Source organism: Coenobita brevimanus, chromosome 8, assembly GCF_032717465.1.
Source record: "Coenobita brevimanus isolate Jiangsu-jjx chromosome 8, ASM3271746v2, whole genome shotgun sequence".
Taxonomy (NCBI): Eukaryota; Metazoa; Arthropoda; class Malacostraca; order Decapoda; family Coenobitidae; genus Coenobita; species Coenobita brevimanus.
In genome coordinates, this window is record NC_136961.1 from 32,659,669 (window position 1) to 32,683,891 (window position 24,223).

At 42.4% G+C, this 24,223-nt stretch overlaps 1 protein-coding gene and 1 pseudogene across 1 annotated transcript in view; both read right to left on the reverse strand.

The window, feature by feature from the left end:
- LOC145407385 (uncharacterized) overlaps positions 1-24,223 on the reverse strand; it is a 138,899-nt gene that overhangs the window by 46,804 nt on the left and 67,872 nt on the right. Inside the window, exon 10 of the mRNA XM_080278324.1 lies at positions 6,465-6,645. Coding sequence (XP_080134450.1) covers positions 6,465-6,645 — 181 coding nt within the window. The remainder of the gene's footprint in view (positions 1-6,464; positions 6,646-24,223) is intronic.
- On the reverse strand, positions 23,839-23,952 carry LOC145408699 (5S ribosomal RNA; annotated as a pseudogene).

Below are 24,223 nucleotides of genomic sequence, written 5' to 3' on the forward strand. Positions count from 1 at the left end.
TACAGTTAGGTAAGATCAATTAGGTAGGTAAGCACACACACACACACACACACACACACACACACACACACACACACACACACATATCTATATCTATATCTATCTGTATACAGTATCTTTCTATATAGATATTTATCTATTTCTCTCTCTCTGTATATATATATATATATATATATATATATATATATATATATATATATATATATATATATATATATTACGTCCTCGTCCCACGCTGCCGCAGGCTCCAACAACAGTAGTTCAGTATAAGAAAGACGTTGGCCAGTGAGTTGTTCTATTATGGTCAGCCTTTCGGTGTACAGCATGCAAGACCAACTTAGGCGTTGTAAATAAACACAGGCTTCTTAAATTCACTGTCTTTATTTTCCAGATAATTACACTTAATGCTTGCCAACTTCACTTTACTGTTTTCACAAGTACCGGAGCTATACAATCTTCACTAACTGCAATTACACTTAATGCTTGCCAACTACACTTCACAGTTTTGACGAGTACCGGAGACATACAATCTTCATTAACTGGACTGACACTGCACTGATACTGAACTACACTCAAACTGAAATGAAACAGAGTGAACTGCTTCAGTCTCTTCCCCATCCTTGTACAAGCTCCATATATACTAAAATAATATACTAGGTTCTTGGGAAAGCAACAGTTGCCAACTTGGAGACAGCCAAAATATCCAGAGTTTTCTTACATTATGTAGCACTCTAAATTATTTAGCATACAAACTGAGAGAAAATTACATAATCTAATAAGCAATCACGTAAATAAAACATTATAGAGAAATCTATATCTATGCTATATACCCAGGCTGCTTCCCCCAAGGAAAGGGAGGTAGCCGAGACAGGACGACACACTCCCAATTTACTCATCCATTCAAACACATTCATTTGCATCTTAGCCCCAAAGGGGAGAACGGACAGATCCTCACCGCACCACACCGCACAAGGGTCAACTGCGCAATGCAATCAGTGATATCCGCGGCAGGGCCCGACGGCAGAGCTGGTTTACCCCTGCCACATCATAACAGACCCATCCCCTTACCCGCACCTGACCTGAAAGCTGACCAGACCAAATGCGGGAGAATATCCCCTTAGGGCTGCGTAATCACTTATTTTTTCACAATTTCTCTCCATTTATTTTTGTCATGCACAGCCACTCTTCCTTGCACAACAGACATCACTCTCGCATCCAGCGCTCTCTTCACACTGTCCATCCATCCTATTCGTGGTCTTCCTCTCAGCCTTACACCTCTCACATCAGATCTTGTTATCTTTTTCACCAATCGCTCATTATCCATTCTCTCCATATGCCCAAACTATCGCAACACCCTCTGCTCAACTCTACCAGCCATCTCCCGAACAACTCTAGTTCTTCTTCGCACTTCATCATTTCGCACTTGATCCATACGCGTCACTCCACACATACTCCTCAGACACCTCATCTCCATTACATTCAAACTTTTCCTCTCTGCTACACCCATATTCCACGTTTCAGCCCCACATAACGCAGTCGGTACCACAACACCCTCATACAGCCTTCTCTTTACATCCATTCTAAGCAGACGACATCTAAACCCTTTTTTCATTCCTCCCAGCACCTTTCCTACTTCATTTATTCTAAACTTCACTTCTGCATCTATTCTTCCATCCACAGCAACATGTGACCCTAGATATTTAAAACACTCTACCTTCTCAAACAACTCGCCGTTCAAAACTATATTCATCCCCCTACCATCTCCTCAATCTTGTTCTTCCACTATAGGATGGTCCTTAACTTTCGAAGTTGTAGATTTTTTAAAGGTCACCCCTCACTTTTGTTCCTCTTGATACAAAAACCTTCCATGCAAAATTTAAGTCTTCCACTGTATTATTTACTGGTGCCTCAGAGACGAGAGAATTTCACACTCTGTGCCATCTGGGATTAATACCCCGCCAGCACACATAGGTCCCACTTATTATGTAAGTATTAGCTCCGTGTTTGGGGGTAACTTGGGAACAGATTCCCCACTCACAGTTGCCTAGTATGAGAGGTTTGGGTTACCTTCTGAGTGTCAGGGAATCACTGACAATCAGCCTCTCTGACCTGGAACAGGAATTGCCACTGTTCCTTGTCTCTGGTGATGACAGGGAGTGCAACTCATCACTAAGCGAGGTTGTTTGTGAATTTCAGTGACTGGACGCATTGCTTGGCTTTCTTGTAATCATCTCGTTCAACCAATGTGGATGGGTTGACATCCAGGAACCCATTGGAGGAGTCAAGGAAGAACGGAAGGCAGCGAATGGTGCTTGTTACGAAATGAGGGAGGTTCATCACTCGAATGACAGCCACTATAAAGCTCAAGAATCCTTCTCTTCTCAAGCTGACCACCCTCCTTGTCCTCAAGAGCTGTGACCATGGCCCTCTTCATTTCCAAGTTGAGGGGCTCGTCAAAGAATGCCTGGCCGACCAGCTCCTCAGAGAGGTATCAGCGATGGGGACTGAAGACCTGCACAGCAGTGGATGAGAAGTCCAAGTCAATGTAGTCCAGGATGTCTTGAAGAAACTTCAGGTTGTTCAGAGAAACAGATGCGGCAACTGGTGCTGTGAACCAGAATGGGACGAAAAATCATGATGGCAAACATGACAAACCACTCAAATGTGGCAAGCTCTCTCACACTGAGCTTCAACTGCCTACAGAAGAGGTAAATCTTGACTTAGCAGATGATTTTGGCTATCCCATGGACAAGGTAATAGGTGCCAGGCCACAAAATGTGGAAGCCACAAGGAGGAACTCCACTAACGATGATCACTGTGAGCTCAAGCAACTCCCAGTAATCTTCCTGTGACTGTTGGGCAGTGAGTTGAAGATGGGAGAAGATGATGACCTCGTCGCAACGGGTAGGAAAGTTGGCAAGCAGTTCTAAGCGATCAGCCAAAACAGAGGTCTATCCCTGCTTGAAACACTTGAGGGGAGGGATGTACAGCCCAAATGTGATGCTGCTAGTGCATACTGTGAAGACTCTGGATGATGATCCCATTAATATGCTTCCTGCAGGGGAATGCAGAGGAGTGCAGGCCCCAGAGTGAATTCCAGTGTTGCTAGCTGTTATGTCAAGTTTTGTCACCAAATCCACCAGGTTCATTCTTGCAGGGTAATGAAGATTGTCTACTCTATATCAGCTCCTGCTCCTGATTGCAGTTTGGGGACGTTAAGCAGCTTCACAGCTCCCTTTCCAGACACCAGGATAGGTAAATATTCGAACATTTCTTGGCCAGCATCAACAGCAACCAACTTACTGTCCCAGTGAATAGCAAGTTGAACGCCAGGCTAGAAGGATGAGTGTAGAGTTACTGTCTGTTTGCCACAAGCCTTGATTTGCTCCCCATGGATGCTCTGCTGGTTGAAAACCATAACTGAAGGATCCTTGTCATACACAGATGCTGCAGCAGCCAAGATTATGGACAGCCTTGTGGTTGCTGGTCTTTGTGTGGTCCAGACCATCTAATACTTTTCTAACGAGCACCACTCGCTGACTTCCGTTCTTCCTTTGCTCCTCGAATTGTTCCTGGATAATGACCCATCCATGTGAGTTGAACGAGATGGCTACAAGAAAGTCAAGCAATGCATCAAGTCACTGAAAGTCACGAACAGCCTTGCTGAGAGAAAAGTTGCGCTCCCTGTCATCACCAAAGAGGAGGAGCAGTGGCAATTCCTGTTCCATATCATAAACTCTCATTGTCAGTGATTTCATGACACTCAAAAGGCAACCATGACCTCTCATACTAGGCAACAATGAGTGAGGGATCTGTTCCCAAGACATCCCTCCAACGAGGGGCTAATAATTACATTGTAAGGGTAGGTGCGCTGGCGTGGTATTAAGCCCAGGCGGCACAGATCCTGAACATCTGAGTTTTGGGGTCACCAGTATATACTACAGTGGAAGACTGAAAATTTGCATGGAGGGTTTTTGTTCCAAGAGGAACAAAATTGAGTGGTGGCCCTTAGAAAATGTAAAACTTCGAAAATTAAGGAGCACCCTATATATATATATATATATATATATATATATATATATATATATATATATATATATATATATATATATATATATATATATATATATATATATATACATATATATATATATATACATATATATATATATATATATATATATATATATATATATATATATATATATATTATATATATATATATATTATATATATATATATATATATATATATATATATATATACATATATATATATATATATATATATATATATATATATATATATATATATATATATATATATATATATATATATATATATATATATATATATATATATATATATATATATATATATATGTATATGTATATATATATATATATATATATATACACACACACACACACACACACACACACACACACACACAGTATATATTATATAGTGTCACGTGCACAAGGTAGGGTGAACTCAAAACAATCAGTTACACAATATGGTGGAAGGAAAAGGGCAGAATATTTGGGTTTTGGACAAAAATATATTCTTAAATCTACCTTATATACGAAAGCAGGAAGGAGGAAAACAGGTAGAAAATGCTAATTATCCAAAGCGGAATACATGACAGTACTATACAAAACAATGAGGTAATTAAAAGACGAGGAAGATTACACAAACAAATGTGACATTCACGGGATGCCTTAACACCTGAATAACTAGAAACTTAGACCTAAACTAGAACTCCAGACACTTGTAGAGTAGTAGCTTACTAACAATTGCATATCTGGGACGAGAGCAGGATGGTAATTCCCAACAGAGGGTGGAGAGTGATCACAGGTAGAGGAGGAAGCCTCGTGGAGTCTACTTGTAGTGCGGACTGTAGGGATGTGCTAAGTGTAATCAAGAATGTAGTAAAAGGTTGTGTAAGATAGCATCACCAGGACGTGTCTCTGTGTAAGCCTGAACCAAGTGTGGTGGGAAAAGACTGTGTGGGGAAAGCCTGCTCTCTGCGCCTTTCATTCACTCCCAAGCAACCTGTGTAGGTGGAGTTTCCTAGTGGCACCATCATCAGTGATTGGTGAAGTCCAGGGAATTACAGAGAAGTTTTCATCACAAAGGATCTGGGTCACAGCATTCAGGGGCATTTCCGATCGAAGGGGGACACAGAGCTTGGTCATGTCCCCTGGGACCACAGCTGTTCCGAACAAATGCAGGAGAGCTGTCAAGACTCGGCTTAGTGGATTAGTCTGGGGTGCCTTGATCCATCTTCTATCTGTCTATCTATTCCCAGACGCCTCAATCCCGTACGGAGTGGCCACAAACAAATCGCCTCCATGTCGCCCTGTCCCCTGCCATTTCACTGCCCTGCTCCCAACTCACACCTCTCCCCCTCTCTCATATACCTCTCCACTGAATCCCTCCATCTCATGCTCGGCCTCCCCCTCCCTCTCCCCCCCTCCACCTCACTCACATACACTCTCCTCGTCAGTCTCTCACCCTCCATCCTCTCCACGTGGCCAAACCACCTCAGTGTGTTCCTCCTAACGCTTCGTGTCACATCCACATCCACACCACAATGCTCCTTTATATCCTCATTTGTCAGCCTGTCTCTCCATGTGACTCCACAGGCTCCTCTTAAATAAATTGCTAAATAATTTGCTTAAAAAAAAACGGGACATTTTAGTCGCAATTTAATAAGTGGAACAGACGTAATAAAAGAGGGACTGCCCCGCCTAAAAGCGGGACTTTGGTCACCTTACCAATAACAAACATTATTCTCAGCTTAGCAGAAAGCACTCGTGATTTAGGAAGTAACGAAGAATAAATTTAACTACATCAATTCAAGAAAAATTTGAGAATGGGTAATACTGTCTTGGGTAACAAGATTAAGAAAATGTCATTAGATTGAGGTGGTTAATATGGATTGTTTCAGGTGGAATGTGTCACTGATATTTCTGAAAATCTTCAGCAATGAAGAATAGTTCACCGACACTTCTCTGTCGATTGTAGCAATGGAAGGAACTGAAAAAAATTCTTTATGTGATAGCAATTTGAACCGCACAACAAAATAGATTATAAGAGGGAAAAAAAGTCCGTCGTTGTGGGAGGAATGAAAAATGCGGCAGCTTGGACGCAGCATCGGCAAAGGATTGTCAGCGAACTTTTACCCATGGGTGTACACTGCACCCTCATAATATTATCTAGTTAAAGGCCGCTCAGTTTGCTAGAGTGAAGAACGGAAAGACGGTTGTTGCCTTGTAATACCAATACTTAATCGGGGTATCAAACGTGAAACAGCAGACATTTTAATACATGCGAAATATTATGGGAATAATGAAGTAAAGCAGGGTACATATCAATAAAGCTGCGTGTTCTCCAACCGGTGACAAAGAGTGCTTAATATATGGATTCCCCTGTATTCCAGTTGACTTATTTCGTCTTACCAGTGCGAGAGAAGTCAATCCCCATCATATTCCAAAAGTTTCTGTCGATGTCAAAGAGTATATGAGTGCCGGACCTGACCAACGTGTTCATGCTGGCCGTCATATCACTGAAGGAGTTGTAAACCACGCGCTCAGTGTCCAGCAGGTCACCCAGCTCACGAAACACACCTGTTTTCACACTCTGAAAATGCATATAGAATCAAAAGAAAGTACAGGCCCAAAATTTCACCTGTCTTTCTTCACATTTTTTAAATAATCTGCTACTGAATGTCGATGATAGGGCTTTGTTATTATTCCCTACCAAATACATGATTTTATTTATGATTCTTTATGGAGGATTGCGACAGACATTATTATTGCTGATTAAATATGATAAAAGAAACTGGCAACGGAACTGCCAACATCATTTGCCCCTGGACATCAAGGTAAAAGATCCCCAACAGAGAACAAGAGCAGGCAAAGATCTAAAGCACTCAAAAATATATAACTAAAACACGTGAAAACACAACGAAATCATTAAAACACCAAAACGATGTACTTAAAAAAACACCGAGTACTAAATCTTATGCAGCAGTACAGCTGCCTTCACAATGTTGAAAGTTCCCTCTCCCATACTACAGGCCATCTCCCCAAGCACTCATCGCTCAACGGGTGCTTGGAGAGGTACTGACGGTATAAATCCTCAAGTTGAGAGTTCCCTCTCCCATACTACAGGACATCTCCCCAAGCACTCATCACTCTCCGGGTGCTTGGAGAGGTACTGACGGCATAAATCCCAAAGTTGAGAGTTCCTTCTCCCATACTACAGGCACTGCTCCTCTGAACTGTCTGCTTGCATTTCTCCACCTCTATGACGGGCGCGTGGCACCCGTCTAGCAGCAAACTCTCATCCCTTTTCTGTCCAACTCTCTAATGCAAGAGTAAACCGTTACTCCCAGTCCTTCATTTATGCAACAGGTCAACTCTGGAACTCTCTCCTTCTGTCTGTATTTCCTGCTGCCTATGATCTCCAGTCTTTCAAACGCAGTGTGTCCAGGCATCTCGAAATGATCGGATCTTGAATTTGGCTCTCTATTGTATTTTGTTTTTCTCCTGGAGGGAATTTTTATTACGGGCTCATGGCCTTTGGTTCCTTCTTCCTCGCATTAAAAAAAAAAGCATTCATCGCTCACCGGGTGCTTGGAGAGGTACTGACGGCATGTATCCCCAAGCCTAACGCACTTCATTAGCAAGTGCCGAAATGTGAAGGAGACCAAGCAATCCTCACAGAATGAAGGGGGAGAGCCCATCAATAAAAAACCATGAGAGTAACCGGCATAAACAAGCCTCACACTAGCGAAACAGCCTCGATAATGAAGGAGCCCCCATCTCTGGAAATAACACGCATCTTCTTTACCCGCTGCATCCCTGCAGATTTTCCACCACTGCCCCTCCCCCAATCCTGGCAGATTTTAGACTTTTTTTGGGGGGCTCAAACCTCCACTTTTGGTAAGAAACAATGGAAAATCACAAAGAAAGTGGTCACCTGGGTCTAAAAGTGGCCTAATCAGGTAAGCCTCTGTACACCTGGTACCGTGTTCTGTGGAGGTGTGCTGCAGCTGTCATGTTTTCTATGGTAGCGCTTACTGTGGGAAACCACTCACAACAGCTAGATCTATCTATCTATCTATCTATTGCCAGACGCCTCAATCCCGTTTGGGGTGGCCAAAACAAATCGCCTCCAAGTCGCCCTGTCCCCCGCCATCTCACTGCCCTGCTCCCAACTCACCCCCCTCCCCTCTCTCATATACCTCTCCACCCCATCCCTCCATCTCATCCTCGGCCTCCCCCTCCCTCTTCCCCCCTCCACCTCACTCACTTACACTCTCTTTGTCAGTCTTTCACCCTCCATCCTCTTCACATGGCCAAACCACCTCAGTGTGTTCCTCATAACGCTTCCTATCACATCCACACCCACACCACACTGCTCCTTTATATCCTCATTCGTCAGCCTGTCTCTCCATGTGACTCCACAAGCTCCTCTTAAATAACTCATTTCCACTGCTCTCACTCTTGACTTGAGTCCTTCCAACAACGTCCAAGCTTCACTTCCGTACGTTAGAGTTGGTATCACAATACTGTCATGCAGTAACTTTTTCACTTCCATGCTCACTTCCTTGTTTCTTATCACTGCTTTCAAAGAACCAGCAACCTTTCTTCCCTGCTGTACCCTTTCATGCACTTCACCCTCCGAACCTCCATCCTTACTCATCACACTACCCAAGTACTTAAACGTACTCACATTTTCCAATTCCTGACCATCCAACTGCGCTGTACATTCGCTGACTTCACCTCTCTCAAAGACCATCACTTTACTCTTCCCTATATTCACCTTTAGATTCCGTTTCTTACACACTCTCCCAAACTCATCCACCAAGCCTTGCAGCTCCCCTTCGTCTTCACTCAACAACACAGTATCATCTGCAAACAACAGAACAGGGAGTTTCCAAACACTATCCTCTCTCACCAGGGCCACTCCAACATCCACTACCCTACCTTGTACCTCTTTTATTACCCCATCCATGTAAAGATCGAACAACCATGGAGACATGACGCATCCCTGTTTCAACCCAACTTTCAAAGAGAAAAATTCACTTAGTTCACTATTCACACGCACTGCAGCCTTTGCACCATCGTACATACTCTTCACGGCATTCAACAACTTTCCATCTACTCCATATATTCTTAACACTTTCCACAATCCTTGTCTATCCACCCTGTCATATGCTTTCTCCAAATCCATGAAAGCCGCATACAACTTCTTTTCCTTCTCTAGAAACTTTTCCACTAAAGATCTAAGAATGAATATCTGATCTACACAACCTCTTCCCTTCCTAAAGCCTCTCTGTTCTTCTCCAACTAATTTCTCTGTTCTTTCTCTAACTCTGTCAATAAGTATCCTACCATACACTTTTCCTATTATACTAAAAAGACAAATGCCCCTTGGATTACCACACACTTCTTTTTCCCCTTTTCCTTTGTACAAGGGAATAATTATACCTGACTTCCAATCCTCCGGGACTCTACCTTCCTCCCAGGCCAATCTGCACATCTTCCACATCCATTCTACAACTATCTCTCCCCCATGCTTCAGCATTTCACCACACACTCCATCAATTCCTGGGGCTTTCCCCAATTGAACATTCTTCATTGCTTCCACAACTTCTATCCTACTGATTTCTTCCTGTCTTCTCACCTCCCTCCTTCTCCCAGCCATTCCCCAGCCACTTATACTCGCATTACTTCCATCCTGTATGTTCAACAATTCCTTAAAGTGTTCTCTCCATCTGCTCACTTTTTCTCCCTTCTCCACTAGTAATCTACCATTGTTATCTTTCACTCCTCTGCTAACTTCACTTCCACCCTGTCTTACTCTTTTCACCTCTTTCCAGAACATTTTCTTACAGTCCCTCCACTTTACACTCAAATTCCTTCCAAATTCCTCATCCACTCACTTCTTACTCTCTCTTACTAATCTTTTCACCTCTCTCTTTCTTTCTACATATACCTCTCTCTTCCGCCTCTCAACTTCTTCCACGCCCCTATTTCTCATCCATTCATTGAATGCTTTCTTTTTTTGTGCCACAGCCTGTCTCACCTCTTCAGTCCACCACGTTGTTCCTTGCACCCCCCTCCGTCTTCTCTTCCTTCCACACACCACATCACATGCTGCACATATTTCGTCTGTAAATATCCTACACACACCTTCCACGTCTCCCATCTGCTCCAATTCATATTTGCCCAATCGTTCCTCCACTTCTCTCTTATACTCCGCCTTTTTCTCATCCTCTTGTAACCTCTCCACTCTCCTTGCAACTACTCCTTCCTCTCGTCTTTTCTTTCTTCTATTCCTCCATCTTACTTGAATTCTAATTCTGACCACCACCAAGTAGTGGTCAGAAAGTCCACTCCCCCAACCTCTATGAGCTCTTGCATCCATTACACATCTTCGCATCCTTTCATCCACACACACATAATCAATCATTGCCTTCCTTTCATATTTATTTATTGTGAACAAAAAAACAAATAGTACAAGATTATATTGGTTTTCATACAAAAATATAGGAGAAATACGCATTGTTCCATTGAGCGAGTTTAGCGAAATTGCCCAAATCGGTCACATATGATTCACTATGATTGTTGTTTCAGCATACTCGTACATTTCATTTTTTTCAACTTGCATAATACTTTTCCACTAACATTATACCCGTTTCCACTTTATATAACTGTTATCATATACAGTATTTACAGGCCATACGATTATGTTTTGTGCAATGTTAGCATATATTTACCTAGTGAGCGCACTCGCTATGACTGTTGTTTCAACATACATTTCATTTCTTCAACTTACACAATACTTTTCCACTAACATTATACCCGTTTCCACTTTATATAGCTGTTATCACATATTTACAGGCCTTACGATTATGTTTAGCATAATGTTAGCGCATATTTACATAGTGAGCGCACCCACTATGACTGTTGTTTCAACTTTCATTCTATTTTTCCACTTACATTATACTTTTCCACTAACATTACATCCGTTTCCACTTTATATAACTTATCACATATTTACAGGCCTTACTATTATAGTGAGCATCAGATTATCGCATATATACATACTGAGTGAACTCGCTATGACTACTGTTTCAACCTACATTATATTTTTCAACTTGCATTATACTTTTCCACTTACACTATACTAGTTTCCACCTTATATTACTGTTATCACATACTTACAGACCTTACTATTATAGTGAGCATCAGATTATTGAATATTTACAGCACTATGAGCATCATATTGTATGCACACACAGTATCAGTAATGCACTAAGGTGTGGTATTTTTTGAAGCAAGGCTCAATGCACAAGCCGATGTTGCAATCCACAAACTCGTACCTTGTGTCTTTTCTTTGAGTGGTTTGTCTCACTTTCGAGTTACTGCAGACGTGACACCGCCGCTGGGGACTAGGGCGGTTCAGTTGAGGAGAGATGGTGCTGGGGAAGTGGTGTGCGGTGAGGCTTAGGGAAGTCTGTGCGGCAGTGGCGGGGAGGGGCTGTGGAGGGGCCTGTCCTCTGCATATTTCGTGAGGATTTAGCGAGACACTTCCCTCACAAACCCCTCGAAGGTCTCTGAGGTTCCCTTAGTCATGGCATGGAGGTAGTGGCAGTTCAGGACCATCATATCGAGCACGTGGAAGAAGAGCTTTTTGTATTACTTCATCGTGGTCCTGGGACACTCCACACTGGAAATCATGGCGTCAGACTAGTCTATTTGCCTCATGTTGACATTATAGTCCAATACCGACTCCGGTTTCCAGACGTGGCTCCTCCTCTAGTTGTGGTAATCCACGGAGTCTGTGCGGTGCATCAGGGGGCGGTGTACCATCGACAGCAGGTAAACTTCCCTGTGGTGGTTCCATACAGTGGCGAGGATGTTATTTGACTTGAAAAAAAACACCTCATTCTTGTCAAGTTTCCTCACAACCTTAACCGTATGCTGACCATTTTTCTTTACGGTGCCACAGACTCCAGTGTCATGCAGGTGTAGGTACCATGCGAGAAAGGGGCTAGTGTCCCAGTTGTCCAGGTACAGCACGTGGCCACAATGAAGGTACTCTATCATTATCTTTACCACGGCCCCTGAGGGTCCAATACTTTGATCTTCTATTATGTCTGTCTGTGCACGGGTGCACAAGACTTTGATTAGCACATAACCAGTCTTACAGTCACACATAAAAAAAGATCTTGAACCCAAAAAGGTGTCTCTTGGTGGGTATGTGCTGCCGAAAAGAAATACTGCCTCTCCAAAACACGAGACTAGTCTATGACAAGGTCTCAATAAGGATAAAAGGATGAGCAGAACTTTTCCCACAGGTGATCAAATACCAGCCTTATTCTACTCATTCTATCCGTGTTATTTGCGCTAGCAGGATCGTCGGCATCGTAAAACTGGAGGCAGCTCAGAATTTGCTGAAATCTATTTCGGCCCATTACCTTCCCAAAGAAAGGTGTGTTGGACATAGGGTCCGTAGACCATTATGCCGGAATTTGTCTTTTCCGTACAATACCCATCAAAAGAACCAAGGCTAGAAAGATAAACATCTCACCTGTGGTAGCTGGATAATCATACTGGAGGGAGTGCCTGCTTCTCGTACTTTCATGCTCACTTTCACTGTGCTGGCTGCTTGCGAATATGTTAATATATTCCACAATCCGCTCCCTAAACTCCTCACCAAAGAACAGCTGGAAGAAATCCACCCCGGTGGAGCCAGCATTGATTCCAGGAGCTGTGGTGCCAGACTGCCACTCCTCAGTGAAGGGGTGAATGATGAATGATGTTAGTGAAATTACCCCCATCTTCCCGTTCCCACAACACACTACTGTCTCCATCCTCGTCCCCATCATTGCCTTCGTCGGGGTGGGGAGGAGAGGGTGGTGGGGGAGGTTGGGGAGGTGGAGAGTGGTGCCTTTCCTCACTCATGCTCCTCTTCCCTCTCCGTTTTGCTTTCCCCTATCCCTTCCTTTTCCTTCCTTTCCCCACATCACGGGGCTGTGGGGAGGAAGCACAGGAAAATTGTGGGGAGAAAGAAGTGCTAGGGAGTGGCTCTTCTTCACGGGCCCGCTGCCCATGTACACTGCATGCTCGCACTGCCTCCCTCTGCACTTTCACCACTCACTTCCACCACACCACTTTCTCTTTCACCACTCACTCCCACCACACCACTCCCTCCTTCCCCTTACAAAGCACAAGACCCATACCAGATTCTCCTCCTTGCCACCCCTTCAGCTCCCCACAGCGAAATCCTTTCTCTCCCAAGGCATGAGGTAGCACCACGTCCCACAGCTCCATCCTCTTCCTCGCCCTCACCCTTCCTTTCCTCTAGAGGCTGGAGAGAGGTGCGTACATGTGGTTGGGGTCCAGGCTGGCCTTCTCTAGCCTCACAATAAGTCACGTATCGCCACTTCCTCGGAAACGGTACTTCCTCGATGCTGCTGCTTGTCTCATCCTCGGGAAGCACGTAGTCTTTGTCCGCCACGTCGTCATCAAGAGGAGAATCGCTGTCGCCCATGAAGGCGTCAAGGATGGCATGAGTTTCAGCGTCAGACAGACCTCGGCACACCACGTCTGGGCTGGGTCACTGATAACAGGTAAGTGACTGAGACAAGGGAGTGCACGGATCATGTGGGGTCAGGGAGTATCCCCTCCTGGTGACGGGTTAAGGAAGGTGTCCCCCGCCTACGTACCAAAAATCACATGTGAGATTTGAAAAATGTGCAAATGACAGACCTCACAATTGCAAAACGTATGGATAAGTCGTCGGATGTCATTGTGAGAAAACGTGGGAACTTATCCCTATGTCATTGGGATGCCTCAGGTTAAACCCCACCTCATTCCAGCGGTTTTGCTAACTATGGCAAATCTGTTTAACAATGAAAGTGTACAAATCTTATGCAGGTAGCCAATGCAAGGGAGGATGGGATCACACAGAAACAGGAGGGCATGCCAATGCAGCCTTGGCCAGCATATCAGCCCGCTCATTTCCGAACACCCAAACATGAGCAAGAATCCAAAAAAAGCCCACATGATGGCCATGATGGCCAAGGAGAAAAGCCACCATAAAACTGATAAACCCAGTGGATGAGATTAATTAAAAGATTTCAGTGTGGACAGAGGACTATGGGGAGCCACTAAAATCATAAAAACAGACTGGAGGAGAAAGAAATTATTTGGAGCAAATAAAACTGCAGTTAGTTCCACTTTATATACTGAAGCAATACCAGGAAGATTACCACCATGACTGAAGGAAGAAAAGATGACACCAAAGCCTGCTCCAGTATCAGTCTTCGATCCGTCAGTATAGACAGAAACAGAGCCTTTATGAGTTGAGGCATGTTCTAAAATGAAAGCGAGGGATACCTGAGAGGAAAGTGAGCTCTTTTTACCAATAATGAACGTACAGAATGTTACACAAGGGAGTGGCCTATAACTCATCCTCAGTATCCGATGTGGACAAACTACCAGTCTTGGAACTAGTCAGGTGGCTTAGCGATGTTTTCGTTACATGGCGGATTAAAGCACCAAATTTGGTATGAGGCTTCCTTAGGGTCTAATGATGAATTTTAGAAGAGGTGCCCTCTGGAAAACTTAAAAACATTTATAGATACCCTATACTGAAGGTAGAAAAAATGGCATTTTTCTAAGATAACAAAAATCATGATTAGACGATATTGGTTGAAGACACAAAATTTAATACCAAATTCCTGAAAGGAAATTATATTTTACATCTTTGTTGTTCTGTGCACTTTCTTGATCCGATTCACCGTTTATGAGATAATGAGGTTTTTTGAGTTTTTGAGTTAATATTTTTGAACTGTAATAAAGCTATATTGGTTAAAGATACATTAAATTTGGAACCACTGTTAGAAAGGAAATCAAATTTTGCATCTTTTTTATTCGTGATAATTTTTGTATCTGATTAACCGCTTACGAGATATTGAGGGTTTTTTAGGTGTTGAGTAAATATTTCATAAAATTTTCCCATCATCATTATAGGCATTACATGAAAGGAAATTGCTTTCTTTACTGTGATATTTTATTATTAATATTGAAACATCCATTAAAAACATATTTTGACAAAAAATGTACTAGACTAAACTTATATAAAAGTAACTACAATCATTGTAGGGAAAGAACTTAAATTTTTTTTTGGTAATTTATAATGGTTATGAAAACTGTTGAAATCAATTCAGTATCTCCCACAGCAACTAATAGGCAAATGCCAGCACTATACCCCCCAGTGCCGTCAGCCTCTCCTCTTTAGACTGTTGTCCTGTTTATGTAATACATTTGCACATACAAAGTGGTAAACAATCTACATTTGCTATAACACACTTGCAAACGGAGCAGTCCCCTTTGCAGGAGCATTTGATGAGTTCCCTGCACGATCTGGACACTTCTGGAATAGTCATCCAAACTGGTACCCATGACCCAGGTACCTTGGTCCAGGCAAAATGCTGTGGGGAAGGAACCACAAGTTGTGTTTGTCTGGTCGTCCTGATTCCTGCTTGATACACTGCGCAGTAGACATGCTGCAGGAGTGCATCTCTGGTGTGTGGCATTCTGTCCATTGATCATTTCTTCTGATAGCTCCCTTCTTGTTTCGTTGACTAAACTCAAAGGGCTGGTTCTGTCATGCAATATGACAGTCAATCTCTCTAGCTTCTTGAAATGTTTGTCTTTGACATCCAGCATCTTGAAGGAATGACCAGTGAGATACATAAATGTCTCTGTCGCGTCTTCATAAACCTGCCAAGTCTGCCAAACCGACTTCTTACCCTTGCCATTGAAGGCAGAGGTTGTGTCGCAACCTGAAAATGCATGGAACACAGGTAATGCTCGTGATTTTGGCCCACCGAGGCTTGCACAAATGGAGTTTATGTAGTAAAAACCTGTAGTTTTTGCCCAAACCAAAGACTACCCATATGTTGACAAAAGACAAGTCGCAATCAGGTCATGAAATATGCCTGCAAGGATGACTAAAACGTCTGTGTCTATAGTACGCACTTGAATATTCTTTGCTCCATGCTCCAATGCTTGCACTACACGGACCACTATTCAGGAAAGTATCAGGCAAGACAAGAGTGCCAGGTAGTTAGATGGACTTCCTTCGTGACCCAGCAAACAAGGAGGAGCTGTTTTCCTTTTTGACTGCTAAAATTAAAGAGTTCAACAGGCCACCAGCCAAAGCCATTTATGTCACCTCAGGGGAAACTGTGGAGTCGGTCGGTGCCAGTACCCCCATGCGAAACTGCAATCATGAAGAGGTGGACACCGAATAGTGGTCCATGTAGTGCATGCATTGGAACATGGAGCAAAGAATATTCAAGTGTGTACTGTAGACACAGACGTTATAGTCATCCTTGTAGGCATATTTCATGACCTGGTTGCAACTTGTCCTTTTGTCAACATATGGGTAGCCTTTGGTATGGGCAAAAACTACAGTTTTTACCACATAAACTCCATTTGTGCAAGCCTTGGTGAGCCAAAATCACGAGCATTACCTGTGTTCCATGCATTTTCAGGTTGCGACACAACCTCTGCCTTCAATGGTAAGGGTAAGAAGTCGGTTTGGAAGACTTGGCAGGTTTATGAAGATGTGACAGAGACATTTGTGTATTTCTCTGGTCATCCCTTCCAGTTGCTGGATGTCGAAGACGAATATTTCAGGAAGCTAGAGAGATTGATTGTCATATTGGATGACAGAACCAGCCCTTTGAGTTCAGTCAACGAAACAAGAAGGAAGCTATCAGAAGAAATGAGCAATGGACAGACTGCCACACACCAGAGATGCACTCCTGCAGCATGTCTACTGTACAGTGTATCAACAAGGAATCTGGATGACCAGCAGACAAACACAGCTTGTGGTTCCTTCCCCACAGCATTTTGCCTGGACCTAGGTATCTGGGCCATGGGTACCAGTTTGGATGACTGTTCCAGGAGTGTCCAGATCGTGCAGGGAACGCATCAAATGCTCCTGCAAAGGGGACTGCTCCGTCTGCAAGTGTGTTATAGCAAAAGTAGATTGTTCACCACTTTGTATGCGCAAATGTATTACATAAATAGGAAAACAGTCTAAAGAGGAGAGGCTGACGGCACTGGGAGATATAGTGCTGGCATTTGCCTATTAGTTATTGTGGGCGATACTGATTTGATTTCAACAAGTTTTCATAAACATCATAAATTACAATAAAAAAAATTAAGTTCTTTCTCTACAATGATTGTAGTTACTTTTGTATAAGTTTAGTCTAGTACATTTTTGTGAAAGTATGTATTTTTAATGGATGTTTCAATAATAATAAAATATCACAGTACAGAATGCAATATCCTTTCCATGTAATGCCTATTATGATGGTAATCTTTAGAATGGGAAAATTTTATGAAATATTTACTCAACACCTAAAAAACCCTCAGTATCTCGTAAACGGTGAATCAGATAAAAGAAAGTGTCCGAATAAAAAAGATGCAACATTTATTTCCTTTCCAACAGTGGTTTCAAATTTAATGTATCTTTAACCAATATAGTTTTATTACAATTCAACAAAATTAACTTAAAAACTAAAAAAAAACTCATTATCTCATAAACGGTGAATCGGATCAAGAAAGTGCATAGAACAAAAAAGATGTAAAATTTAATTTCCTTTCAGAGGTGTTGTATCAAAGTTTATGTATCTGCAGCCAATATCGTCTAATCACGATTTTTGTTATCTTAGAAAAATGCAATTTTTCCACCTTCAGCATAGGGTATCTACATATTTTTTAAAAATTCTCCGGAGGGCACCCCTTCTAAAATTCATCATTAGACCCTAAGGAAGCCTCATACCTAATTCGATGCTTTTATCCGCCGTGTAGCGATAATGGCAAAATTAGCCGCTAAGCCATCTGATTAAACAGAGAAGGCTGACATGACAGACTGGATCCTGCAACCTAAGGGCTCCGGGAAACTAAGACAAGTGTCAAAAACAAAAGATCAAGAGTCCTGGGAGGTTATGACACAAGGCACTGAGTCCAGAAGACAGTGAAGATGATACCAATACCTCATAATTGACTGACTACATAAATTCAAAGGGAGGGCAACAACATCCACCAACAAACTGGAAATCAGAGATGACCTGAATGCCACAGTTACCAGACACACACCAGCATGACGCACTGAATCTAACATCCGGAGATGGGCATCTGTAGCAGAGGAGTAGTTCTCACATCCATATTCATGTTTAGAAAGAACAAGGGACCTTTGTAAGAGGAGGAGGGTCTAACAGTCAGTATCCAAAAAGGTATGAGTCAAAACCCTCAGAAGACTCAAGGCCTTACTACAAGCTACCTTGACATAACGAATATAAGGAATCCAAATCAGTTGTGTATCAAATAGAAGACCAAAAAACTGAGTCTCTTCCAAGCAGGAGATTCTCCTACCACAGAGATAAAAGTCGGGGTCTGAGTGAACCCCCAAAAGACGACAAAAATGCATAACCGATGTCTTTGTACAAGAATAACGGAAACCACGAGACTCAGTCCACTGGGAAATTCCATTAAGAGCCAGCTGCAACTTCCTCTCTATCAGAAGCATTCTTAACACATTGACGGACACTGAAAGGTCATCTGCATTATAGTGAGTCACGTACACCATCTGGAAATACATTGATTATACTGTTCATGGCCACAGCAAAGAGAGTTACCCTAAGGATACTCCCTTGCAGTTTCTATTCTTCAGGTTCACAGGCATTAGAAAGCAACCCCACCTACCTCAACTGGGACCCTTATAAAATGGTTAGATAAAAACTGCTGAATAGAAAGAGGCATATACCCATGAAGATCAAATTCATGAAGAGAAAGTAAAATGCCAATGACACCAGGCAATGTCTTCTATCTTTCCCAGATCGAAGAAGACCATGACTTCATGCTGGTTAGTGGAGAAATCCTCACAGACAGAAGATTCCAAGGGCAGTATGGCATCAGAGGTAGATCACATTTTATGAAAACCATACTGGACAAGGAATGAAAAGTCACCTCTTTGTCAGAATCACACAAACCGACCACTGACCAAATTTTCCAAGACTTTACACATTCAAGAAGTTAGAGAAATGAGCCAATAATTTATCACTTGTAGGTGATCCTTACCTGGCTTGGAGATGGGAATAACTGCAGCAGCACAAAAAGCCAGAACTCACCAGTACACCAGATCTTATTAAACAACGACAGCAAAAGTGAAAGAAGCTCATCAAACAGGTGATGTAAAAAGTCATAAGGATTATCATCACAGCCAGGAGAGGAATCATGGCACTGCAACAAAGCTGCTTGGATGTCAGAAACGACTCTCTCCCAGCCCCCAGAAGAGACCAAAACTAAGACCACGAGACTCTGGGCGCCGACGGTGGCATGCTGAAGGCGAATCTGTATCCTTCTATGGCACAGCCAAAATAATCAACAAGCACTTTGGTGGAAACAAAAGGATCAGCCACAATTCCACTTGCTGCAGATAAAACAGGAGGGGAGGAAATGGTATAATGTCCATAAATTCTCCTCTCTCGGTTCCAAACCTGAATGAGAGAAGTCCTCGAATTGATGGAGGAAACATAACCATTGCAAGATGAACCTCTGGCCTTCTTTAAAACCCGCCGCATATGAACTCAGGCACTCTGATACGCCACCAAATAATGAGGATCCCCAAGGTGGCAATGAAGTTGAGAAATGGCAACTCGTTTGGTTCTCAGTAAAGAACTGCGCTCATGGTTCCACCTGGACTTTTAAGAAACTGACCCCTCCTTCTAGGAATAAATAACAGGGCCACTGGGTGCAACACATCAGTGAAATAAGACATTGCCTAAGTAATATGGCCAAAATCATTCACAGAATAGTCAATGGAACTTAATTCCATGAAAAGTGGCCAGTCTACCTTATAGAGACGCCAGTGAGGAAGACGAGGCCGAGGTCCATCCTAAGCAGCAGTTAAAAGTATTGGATATTGGTTGCTGCCATACAGGTCTGGCAACACATCCCAGTTAAAGTCTACAACGGCATCAGCCATGTACAGGGACAAATCAACAGCAGTAAAAGACCCAGCCTGGCTGTGGAAATATATCATCTCACTGGAATTTAAGACACCCAATTCATCCTCAGCAAAGGAAGCTAGCACAGGGCAACCACGTGGGAAGGCAATAACCCAGCCCAGTATGGAAGATGGGCAGGGACAAGCAACATCACTGGCAGCCCTCCTTTACCAGTGATGTAGCGGTAATGCTTGGTCCATGAGGCCGACAGATGCTGAGCCCAAAAAGGTAGGCAGGCCCCCAAAATAGGCAGCATTGCCAGCCACTCCTCAAGCCCCGCCACAGCGTAAAGGTGATCTCCCTCAGTGGGGAAGTAACTGACAAGTAAACGCAGTGCAGTCGTAAATGAATTGTCGTCCCTGACTGTATGCTTGTGTGCCACAGTTTCTGTTCACCTCTAGAATGTTGTCTCTGATTAAATAGACGATATAGACAGGACATGACACCAGACGAGACCTGTTACTTAATGCTGAACCGGTGTTGTGAGGCTACAAGAATACACAAGTGATACTTTATGATTACAATGATATTCCTAAACCCACAAACCAACATAAACAGGTCTTTGTTCAGTATGAAACACTGGCTACAACCGCCTTTCAACCAGGGGCAGCAGTGGAAAGCGAAGAGAAAATGTCTCAGCGTCTAAATGCAAGATAATACATAGTACCTTACATATTTTGCGACAGAACTCCAGTTCCTGAACTCAGTACACTGTTCACAACAATGAAACAAAGCCAGTTACTCTGAAAATGTCAAATTAGTTCTTGCTGCCACTTGACTGTAATAACTTAAGAAGTCTCTCCAGCAGTAAGAAAGTTATATAATAATGCACCTAATCACTCAATTTCGAAGTCTCTATTACCTGACAATAATCACTTGGAGAAAGCAGGAACAAAAATATATATGCCTTCAACTAAATGTGTGAACGTTTCTTGGGAAGGTTTTCAGTTATATACCGTACAAATTGTCAACAATGGTTTTGATGGGGTTTTTCCCCCTGGCCAGATTAAAGTAGTGAAAAAAGGGCAGATACTGCATTGATAGTTTAGTTTACATTGTACAATGGACTATCATCTGTAATGTTATATTTGGGGAGCTTGACCTCCCCAAAGATTATTTGGACGGGTCTCCCTACCAAAAATAAAAATGATCAGAAATAGGGGAATGTGGGCCGATTTCAACGAAATTCCTCAAGTCAGTTCGTCTGGTTACTTGATAACATCCCCCGACATTTGAAAATTTCCACCAATTATTAAGTGGTTCAGCCCCTCCCCCCTCTATGATTAAAAAAGAATACAAATTACAGACATCCCAGACACGGTTTTGATATTTTAGTACATGTTGTACAAAGGTCTTTCGTTGGTAAGATGATATTTGGGAACGTTGGCCCCACCCCAAACGAACCTTGGGAGGTCATCCCTCTACCCAAAATTAAAAACGATTAGAAATACGGAAAATATTTGAGTGAAACTTCTCAGGTGAGTTTGTCTGGTTAATCCGAAGGTCTTCCACAATATACAGTTCTCCAACCTAGACTTTCAGGGTCATCAGCTCCCCCTTGCTTAATAAAAAAAAAAAAATCAGAAATAGGGAAAGGAGGGCATATATGGCTTTGATATCTTAGTAAAAGATGTACAATAGACTCTCATCAGTAAAGAGATATCTGGAGAGCGTTAACACCAACGACTCTTGTTGATGGGTTAGCCACCTCCCCAAAATAAAAACAATCAGAAAAAAGGGAAAGAGGGCTCATGGATTTCAACGAAATCGTCATACATATCACAGGATTAGGTATGCAGTTCCATGTTTTATCTGAATGAACAGGAAGAAACTGTACATCGATATTTGGGGAGCATGTCTTCCTCCCCCATGACCCTTGTGATGGTCAGCCTTATACAAAAAAAAAAAAAAAAAAAAAAAAAATCCAAATAAGGGAAAGGTTTGAATAACATTTCCCAGGTGAGTTCGTCTGGTTCCAGGGAAGGTCGTCAACTACATACAGTTCCCCATCCATGATTACTAGCTGGGTCAGTCCTCTTGAACAAAATAAATATAAAATGGCAGATATGGCTTTGATATCTTAGTACACGCCATTCAGTGGATTCCTATCCGTTTTACGATATTCAGGATTCGTGACACTCCCTCTCCCCTCCCTGTGATTCTGGAATAAGCCACCCCTCCCCCTCAAAAAAAAATAATAATAATAAAATAAAAAACGAAATAGGGGAAACGTGCTGATAGATTTCAACGAAATCAGCATCGAGATCGGAAGATTGGGTCTACAGTGTCCATATTTTTTCTTAATGCACAGGAAGAAACTGCATATATACTTTATTAGTAGTAACGACTTCAAAAACTCAAAACAGTGTATAGCAGCAAGTAACAAAGCAAACAAAGTGTTCCGCTTCTTTGCTAGTAAATTTCATCATAAAACGCTCGATGTCATCTCCAAGCTTTATATATCATTAGTTAGACCACACCTAAAACACCGTGTGCAGCAATGGTCCCCGAATCTTATTACATACCGGTACGAAGAAAGTCTCAATGGAATGCACCTCATAGTCACAGAAATGACCCCATTGGTGTAATGCCACAAATTTAGTATTCATGTATATGTTTAGAGGTACTGTAATTTCTAAGTTAGATAGAGTGTAATCTGAATACTAGTCTATAAGGCTCCTGTTCTAAGTAGTAGTTCATGTGTTAATGATCGATATAGGGACAACTTTATTTTTATATGTATATATCTCTGTATCTATGCATAGGTAGTGTAACTGGATGTGTTGAGCTATAGGAGTTCCCCCCATCTGGTTGCTAACGAAAAACAGATGTGGGCAACATCCTCGTGCTTGTGGTGCGTCGTTGCCGGGCGCCAAGTTTAAACCTTAAACAGAATAATAATGGGTATGCAATTCTTTCCGTATCATTGTTGTGAAATGCTTACTAATGAAGCTGCTAGAATCCAAATATGTGAAATTAATAGTCAAAAAAGGCAAAGATACTGTAATTTGTGAGGAGCAAGTAGTTCCGCTTGCCTTAGCCATCACTAGATGGCATAAGCTACCCCAAACTCAGGGCGGGATGGCAGTAAATTCAGTATTTAACTGTAGTAAGGACTGAATCCCAAATTTTCTCCAATTCAATCAAAAGTCCTAACGTCATGTGTACTCTACTATATAAATAGTGAAGAGAATTAAAACCCACCATATCGCAAAAACACAGTCTCATTTGATCTAGCAGTAGCGTCCCTGTGTGCCCAATAGGCCACTTTGGCTATCCAGACGTTGCGGGTAACAGACGCTGCTTCAGTTCACAGACACCGTGACTTTGGGGCTTGCACGAGGCCATCATGTGAACTTGCCCATAGACTTGACGTACACACACGCTTACACTACCCACGAATAGTTTTATAAATGAATGTAGTAGCAATTGAATTATGAATCAATCAGGTGAATCTTTTTTTTTTTTTGATAGTAGATAAGGTACAGAATTTTGAAAGTTAAGGTGATCATGTAACGGAAAAGCGAATTTAAACTCAACCGTTTTTTTTTCCTCTTCTTTTATTAATAGGTTAGGAATATTGGGAGTGTTGAAGTGAATTTAGTCATTCATTTCATTCATTGCCAGACGCCATGTATCCCAACCGGGGTGGCCAAGGGCTTAGAGTTATTTGTTTTACAGGGAGGGGCACTAATCCTCCACCAACCCAACCTGACACGTAGGGATGCCAACAGCATCTGGTGTTCGCAGGCGGTCACCCATCCAAGTACTAACCAGACCCAACGTTGCTTAACTTCGCTGATCGGACGGGAAGCGGTGTACTCAACGTGATTGTAAGAAAATGTAATTTCGAGTTGTTCCTCGAGGCTAAGCAAGCCCGAGTGATTATGAAATATTAGTGATTTGTGTGATGAGTTTAGACTGGCCCGACGTAATAGTACATGAGTGATTATTGTTGGTTCGAGGCTATGCCAGCCCGAAAAGACAGTCCATGTCATTGAATGTCCCAGTCTTGAGGCTATAGACGAGCCCAAGAATAACTGATAATCGAGAATGAAATGTGATGAACTCAGGAGTTACTGTTAAATATTCAAATTGTTTTCACTTGGT